Genomic DNA, 8,314 nt, shown 5'->3' on the forward strand with positions numbered 1-8,314 from the left:
GGAAGAACATTGATACTTTCCACCACAAAACTGCAAGCAATCCTAGTAACATATTAATCTTGCTACCAGCACCTATGAGCCTCACAGTAAATTTTTTTATCAGCTGTCCAGTTTTGAAATTAAAATGTTTAGATGTTGTAGAACTAACCTAATTGAACTTCAGTTACCTGAGTGTTGAGTTTCTCTTCTAAGTTACTCTTATAAGTGTGCCTGGAAGTTGGTGAGGAGATGCCTCCAGATGGCATCCTCTCCCTAGGTGTTTATCGCTCCTACAAGGTCACCAGTAATAAACAGTTATTCAGTAAGATTAATGCCCTCCACATTATGTTTTGACTGCATTATTAGCTGAGAGTTGAACATTACACTTGGAAATTTTGAAGACCTGACACTTAAAGAACATAAAGCCTGTCTAAAGTGCATCACTCTCCCCATTGAACATGCTAATGATGACACTGCCAACAGAAAGATCTTAGCAAAACCTGCACAGCCATTAATTACTTTCTCCCTTGTACTGCTTTCTTCCTTTTCAACCCAGGACATTGTGTCTAAGATGCTTCATGTAGACCCTCATCAGCGCCTCACAGCAGTCCAAGTCCTGAGACATCCATGGATAGTGAACAGGGAGTACCTGTCTCAAAACCAACTCAGCAGACAGGATGTTCACCTCGTTAAGGTACCTCCTACACCCTTCCCTCATCCTTGCTTGCAGAATGAGCTGTCATTTGTGTAAATAGTTTCAAAAGTGATAGAGGAGTTGGGAAGATTATTTGGCACAGAGGCTAAATTTAACATGGCACTGTATTAACTGTATTTTTGACTGTCACCTACTCAGTATTTTTACCTTTAGGCTGCATTGTAGTAACCTGATGGCACATACTGCTCTTCACCATTTTGAATCTGAGACAACTCTAGCTATCTACCAGCCTAAATGGTATCATTTCCTGGTAATTGTGCATGTGTGACAGTTTTTTAGGATACTGAATAGGGGAAGAGAAAAGCATCAAAGAAATTAACTTCAGCTCAGAATTTTCTCTTTCTCTGTTTTACAGGGTGCAATGGCAGCCACGTACTTTGCTTTAAACCATGCACCTCAAGCACCAAGGCTGGAGCCCGTATTGTCTTCCAATCTGGCTCAGCGGCGAGGCATGAAAAGACTTACCTCTACCAGATTGTAGCAGTACCTCAAAAAGGCCTCCTTGAAAACCCACAGTTTATTATTTGAGAAGTTTCATTTTTACTTGGCTAGCAGAACTTTTTTGGACAACCTGCACATGAAATTGCCAGAACTAGCAGAAGCCCATGTAAGGCAAAGCTCTCATTTGCTAAATCTTTTCTTTTACATTCCAGCCAGGGTCCTGAGTTTAACAACTTCACAAAGATGTGCCAGTTTTGCCAGTAGCTCTGTTTCTTTACTGAGATAAAGCCAAATAAAATAGGCAAGCTCCATCCTTTCCACCCTAGGAAAACTATTTTTGAGTCTGTAAGATGTTCCATGGGAACAACTTTCATTTTGTTTCTCAAGAAAAGCACTTTTTGCTATGAAGAACACAGTCGGGTTAGAATGCTGTTCCAGCATGTGTTATGATGAAGTGACTTGGCACCAGCAGACATCTACTGATCTCCACTCACTACAGGAAAAGTGAAGGCTGCAGAGACACATGAGTAATAGCTTATTTGAAACAAGTGCTTAACAACATGAGGTAGAGAGAGCTGCTGGTGGTGGAAATACCTTCTGTTCTTGAGGAATCTTTTGCACTTTGCCCCTGCCTTCTCTGGAAGGAAGCTAGCACCTCTCAAGGAGAGTGTGTCACCAGCACTGACTTGCTCAAAAGTCTCAGAGAGCAAAAAACCTCTGAGATCCTCAGTCTTCTGAGGAAAAGAATGGGTCTTATAAGACTGTGGGGAGGCATTAATGTAAAGCAGTGTGAGTAGGAGGCTGTGGATCAGGCAGGAGAAAGGTGTTTGGTCCTGGCCAGCAAGCAGGCCTGGGAGGATTAGGTGAGGGGGCTGGGAGAACTGAACAAAGGCAGGGAAAGATGTGAGTGGCTTTGAGGACAGTAAGGAAAATAATCCAAAGGCAACTCGTGTACAGGGGGCCGACTGTGACTGCCCTCTCAAGGGCAGTCCCCCTTCAGTGACTGGTGCAGAAGATGGTGGATGGCTAGGCTGCCCAGGGGCCAAGCGGGTCGATGCAGCTGTCCTCCCACACTATCACCCTGTCTGCTCACTGAGAGCCGTTCTGGCAGCCCAGAGTGCCATGCTGGAGCAAGAGAGGCCATTTCCAGTCATTGTTCCCTGCCCTCCCCTGGCTGATCACCCAAATCTGCCTCCATCACCCAACATGTCATGTCCCTGCCTGGGTGTTCTGCTCTAGCAGACCTAAACTCCCCATGCCATGTGGGTGCAGAGAGTACCCACTTCTGAAGAGTTCAGCCAACTCTGTTACAAGCTTTAATAATAATAAATTATGAGGAGAAATTGGAGGATGCTCTGCTTTTATATTTATATGAATATGTACATGTGTATTTATATACATATAAAACAAAAACTCTATGCCCTAATACCTGAATTTTCCAGGTCCAGGGAAAGAAAACTGTTGAAATGGTCTCTGCAAAATGGACTTTTTTCTCATTCCCTAGTTTCAAAAAAAGCAAGCAAGGTTTGTGGTGCCAGATGTGAACTATTTTTTTATTCCTTTTCTTACCCATCTTGGCTTACTGGTGGTCACAAGCTGACCAATATTCTTCTTTCTTCTTTGTACTACTTTTGTTAATTTTAATTTTCTGAGTGAATTTTGTCACCTCAGATGCTTCGTGGGAAAAGCTACTGGGCTGTGAACATGGAGCTCCATTTGCTACACATGGTAATTTTTGCTTGCTGGGTAGTTTGTGCATCTCGGTGCTGAACTGGAATTACCAGATCACTGCCTCAGATTGTCCAAGGGGTTTCATTTGCTATAGTCATATTTTTCCTAAAACTATCTCTGTTTCAGTGTTGACTGAAGTCTCTTTGTTTGCATTAGTCTATTTTTAAATTTAAATTTATTCTTAATAATTTAAACTGATATTTAATGTTAAAGTTTATGTGCTGTGCACAGAGGATTGCTGCAAAGCAGCTCTCCTTGAAGCCCCTCTCTTTTCTAAAATAAACAGTGCTGTGAAACTTCACACAGAGGCTGAGTTGGCTGGGACTGATGAGTGCAAATGCACAGGTGGGTGTCTGCGCTTGCGTACACAGCAGCCCACATTCTCTCCTTTGGCTAATCTGTGCGCAGTGTCAGCTTTTTGCTGCCTTTAGAATTTTCTGCTTGTTAGAAGTTAAGTCTCACACGTTTCTGCTAACAGCACACCTTGAGGACATCCACTGGCAGGGATATCCTGGCTGGTGCAGAACAGCTCTGGCCAGGCCTTGCTTCCCTTGAAGTGACTTCTGTCCTGGAAGAAGGCAAGGTGGGCATAAGGATGCAAAGAGCAACCTGGAGGGAGGGCTGGATTTTCTGGGGTCCCAGCTGATATGTGGTATTTCAACAAAATGTATTTTTAATGGTCGGAGTAATTGTATTGTGTTGTATATGGGCAGAAAGACTTGTTGAAAATGTTATGTACAGTTTTTGTCTCTCTCTGAGATTTCCTGGTCATCTTGCATTGCTTCACTTTGCTTTCTCTCACAACCACTGGAAAAAGTCTCATTCTTTCTAGATATACTCAGTCTTAATTCTTTAAGCATTGTTTTTCAACTGAATATTACTGTAGGCCAAGCTTACAGGATGTTGTTCTTCCCAAAGTTTAAGGGTTTTAATGTCTTCTTGACTTTCCTCTTTCTAACCCACCAACTATTAACATAGAGACACATACAGACTCATACACCTTCATGCTCATTAATTACTTTATAAGCCTATAAATAATTATAAGCCCATACATTTAGTGAGCTTTGTTTATTAAGGTTTTGTTGCCAGTGCATCCAGATGTGTGCACATACGTGTCTGTATGCAAACACATGCACAAAAAGGTGCTGTCCCAGCTTGTCCAAATAAAGGTAGAAGTGTAATCAGAGGTGGAGGTGATACAGAGAGATTTGTCTGCAGTGTTCTGTGAAATCTGTCATTGATAATGGTAATGGTTACTCTGGGTGTAGAAAAAAAGGCTGTGCCCATCCATGGAAGAAACTTCCCCATCCAGTCTCCCCTCTGCCCCAGATGTGCATCCCCATGCACTTCCAAGGACAGATCAGTCTCCCCTCTGCAGTCCTGCCATGAGTGGTGCTTTTCTGAGAGTTTTCTGACCTGTTCCTGTCAAGTGAACCCAATTAATCCTTTTCCACTGTCAGTCTTGCTGATCCAAGCTCACTTGGACTGAAATCCAAAAGCCTCCATCAGCAAATCCAAGGGAGGCAGAAAGCGAGGAATATGCCACTGGCACTCATTATTTTTAAGTGATAGCACCCACTGGTTCCCCTGGCCCAGCTGGATCTGGGACAGGATGCTAGGCTGTGGCCTAATTACTTCAATGGCTGCTTTAATACCAGCATCTCCTTTCTAGACTCCTGGCCATGGTATAGGTCAGCAATAAGCACTTTGTTTTTTTCTTTCTAGGAGAAAACTGAAAAAGGCTTAGCCTCTCTCTTTCTCTCTCTCTTTATATAACCTTAAGAGACTTTTACTAAATGGTATGTTTAACTCCTGAATGTCTAAAAATCTATTTTAATTAGAACATGCCATCTTGCAAGTTTTTAGTCTTTAAAGTGACCTAGTGCCTTAGGCTGTTACAAATATTATAGTTACATTTTTAACCATCAAGCTGCACAATGCAATGAGTGTCCAAGGCATACCCCAGTGTGCCTGTCACAGACACAGTCAGCTCATCTGGAAGCCCAGTTCAAAATCAATCACAGAATGGTCTGGGTTGGAAGGGACCTCTGGAGCCCATCTAGTCCAACCACCCTACTAAAGAAGGTTCACTTAGAGCAGGTTGCACAGGACCATATCCATGCAGGTTTTGTTGTTCAGTCCAGGAGAGAAGTGTCTGTCCAGCAAAGACAAAGTATATCCCCAAATTTTGGAGAGCTGGACCCCACCTCTGCAGCTCCAGGACTCTGAAGAAGCCAGATGGCCCTGATGAAGAATATCATGGGAAACATTACCCCAGTTCCTACACAGCACCACTGCTTGTCTATATGGCAGAGGTGTGGAGATGCTGCTCAAAGGGAGGGCTGACCTGTGCCCCTCATGAGTTTTCACTTATTTAAAATCTGTTTAACTTTTTCTAAGCAAGTTTTAACAGCAGTTAGCATTTATAAAGCCTAACCATTTCAATAAATGACAACTGACCCTCACAGACATGTTATCTCTACATTTAAAAAATAAGTCTACCTGAGAATAGATTCTGCTTTGTTTCCTCATAAAAAAAAAAAAAAATCTTCTTCACCTCCCAGGGTGCTGGGGATAGCCCAAACACAGAGAGCTGAGTGAAGCATGTCATGTGTGACGTGATATCATGACATCACATGTCATGTACCTCTTACGAGGTACAGATTGTGTGTTCCTGTACTTCGTCTAACCCTGGATGTAATACTGGGCTCTCTTTCAGCCAGACCCTTTCAGCTCTTTCCAACGACTTGTACCCAGCTCTGGTACCTCTGAATACATCCAAACTTCAGTCAAGTATGCAATTGCTGTGTGTCCATGATACGAATTATGACAGGGCTTGGCTCATGCCCTAATCCATGGATGGCACAAAGGTTTCTTACGCTGCTGGTCTACTGAACTTACACCAGCATATGCAAGTGCTGACACAAAAAATAGCAGGCAGTCACTTTCCCTTGGGTTCGACTGCTCATCTGTCGTTTCACACCTCCCTTAGCCATGTCACCATGGGGCAAAGCAAATGTTTGTGCGTCAGAACAAATGGCTGGGGACAGCAGGAAGGCAACAGAATCAGTTTAGCCAACAGTGCTCTCAATACACTGGACTGACTACAAGTTCAGTGTCACCTCTGTCCCTCTGTTGCTGTGTTATGCTGAGCAGAGTCCAGGTGTGGCTCAGAGTCAGGGCTATAAATGATGTGATGTTTGTACAGCAGCAGGTTCCCAGTGCCAAGCTGTGTGCACAGAGAGGAAGGACATGTCCAGGCTTCTGAAAATTTGCCACAAGTTCATACAGTTCTTCCCTGTAACCAGAAGGTGTACGGCCACAGATGGCATGTCATGGGGAGATATTGTTGACTGTATGTATTTTTGCCACTACCTTAATAAAAGTGATATATTTGTTTTTAAATCCTCCATTTTTGCAGAGTAAATTCTTGATTTTGGGGCATGCTACATCTTTCTCGATCCCTAGAAGGAGTAAGGCAGTCAAACACAGAAAATACAGCAGATTACTATAGCAGAAAATATATTGTAGCTTTCACTGGAAAAATATTTTCAGGCAGGTGTTTTGAAGCCCTCTCTTAGGATGTGTGTATCAGAAAGGCCAAAGTAAATATTTAGAAGCAAAGTTCCCTTGTTGAACATCCAGAGATGACACCTTTAAGCAAGAGCCACGTGAGCTCCACAGTCACATATCTGAATCCTAAAAGACAGGCAAGCGGCACAACCATTCATATATTCCTTACATTAAAATAAAAAGGTCTAAAATAATGTTAATAAGATGCTTTAGTGTAATACATTTAAAAAGAAAAAAAGTAAAATGTGCAAGCCTGTTTTTCTTTTCCTCTTTTGAAGTATACATCATTTTCCTTTACAAGTGTATATTCTTACCTCCCAGCTGACCCTGATCCTGAAATCTTGTGTTGCCTGAAAAAACTGCAGCTTAGCTGCTTCTGGTACCTCAGGTCCTGTGTAAAGACAGTCCCACACTCCTCTCTCCATGTCTGTCCACAGCAGACACACACAATTGTACACCCTGTCCTATTCTGAAAGTTAGCAAAAACATGATAATTTAAACTCAGAAGATAAAATGAAATTAAAAGTAAGGTTCTCAGTGTGTACAGAACTAAAACTCGTAGTATTCAGGTGAAGGATGAATTGAAGCCTGTGCAGAATAAAAATGTTACAGAACAAATAAAGTTACAGTAAGTCTTAGAGTCAAATTTTATCTAAACTCTCTTCATAGATTTTTGCAACCTAGACCTTGCATTTCCAAGTGCAACTATGTGACAACCCATGTATGTCAGCCAGCATCTGATCATGCATGTCATCACAAGGCTTGCACATGAAAACATTTTGCAGCCCAAAGTTTAGAATCTAAAATTAAGATTTTGGCCCTTTTTGTTGTCCTGTATTGTGTAAACCATGATGTTCAGTGTCTAACTATTCAATCACTACTTCTTGCTTTGGTATACATAGTTACAGAGTCAACTTGTGCTCTGTTGTGTCTCCTAAATGGATGTTACAGACATATTTTTCAGAGCTGCTTTAGCCTGAAAGGAAAATGAGGAAAATGCATGCCCCCCTTGATGAAGGTAAATTTTAAAAGGAGAGGCTAGAAAATATGCATTTGAAGTGCAGAAAATGAAAAACAGTTGCTAAAAGATTGTTTCTGATTTGCTACTCAGACCCAAATCTTGCTGCCTTCATTCTTGTGTTAATTCCTTAATCCATATGCACCTTCAGTGACTCTGGTGGGAGAGCTCAGAGTCAAGTCCTCTTTCCTATTGCAGTAGTGGAGTCTGGCCATTAGGTGATGATGCGTGTAAGGAATTTACTTGGGTAGTACTAAATTGACAAAATATGAACCATGATCTAGCACTTTTTTTACAGGCTGCATATTCATGTTTACAAAATAATGATTTCTGAGGCTCATGCTTTTTATGTTTCCTGTATGAAAAGGGCAGCCAGTATACAGATACTTGTTATGTTTACTAGCATTTCTGAATAGATTTTTTTTAATAGTACATGGTTTTATGAAGTGTAATATTTTTATAGTAGAATTATGTTCTTTGGACTTTCTATATTGTTACCTACAATTGTTTGCAAATAAGATCTTTGCTCCTTTTTTTCTGTGCCCTGTATCCCATATTGCTGCTGCTAATGTTGCTGGCCTCAGTTGCTGCTGCCCCACCATGACGTGGGCTGACAGTATTGTGAAAATGTGCAAACTAACTTCAAAGAGCTGTGATTGTGCTGAAGGGCTGGCTGCATGCTGGGTTCCTCCTGGCAGGAGGGATGTGTAGCTGTACCCAACCAAGGCAAGAGTTTACTGTGGATGGCCCCCAAGGAGAAGCCTCAGTGCTCAACTTTGTCTGTATTCTGCCATTTTGGTTTGGCATGCCCATCCTTTCCTTTCTTTATAATGAAATAAAAAGAAAAACAAAAAGGA

At 41.9% G+C, this 8,314-nt stretch overlaps 1 protein-coding gene across 8 annotated transcripts in view; it reads left to right on the forward strand.

The window, feature by feature from the left end:
• The window catches only part of RPS6KA2 (ribosomal protein S6 kinase A2), a 202,208-nt gene extending 193,894 nt beyond the window's left edge, over nt 1-8,314 (forward strand). For 5 of the 8 annotated variants that reach the window (XM_041460561.1, XM_041460562.1, XM_041460564.1 and 2 more), the window contains 2 exons: nt 536-673; nt 1,050-8,314. In XM_041460561.1, the coding sequence (XP_041316495.1) occupies nt 536-673; nt 1,050-1,175 (264 nt within the window). In that variant the 3' untranslated portion in view covers nt 1,176-8,314. The remainder of the gene's footprint in view (nt 1-535; nt 674-1,049) is intronic. The other 3 variants (XR_005954601.1, XR_005954599.1, XR_005954600.1) reach the window with 3 other exon arrangements.

Source organism: Pyrgilauda ruficollis, unplaced genomic scaffold (genome assembly GCF_017590135.1).
Source record: "Pyrgilauda ruficollis isolate IOZ18807 unplaced genomic scaffold, ASM1759013v1 scaffold145, whole genome shotgun sequence".
Lineage (NCBI taxonomy): Eukaryota > Metazoa > Chordata > Aves > Passeriformes > Passeridae > Pyrgilauda > Pyrgilauda ruficollis.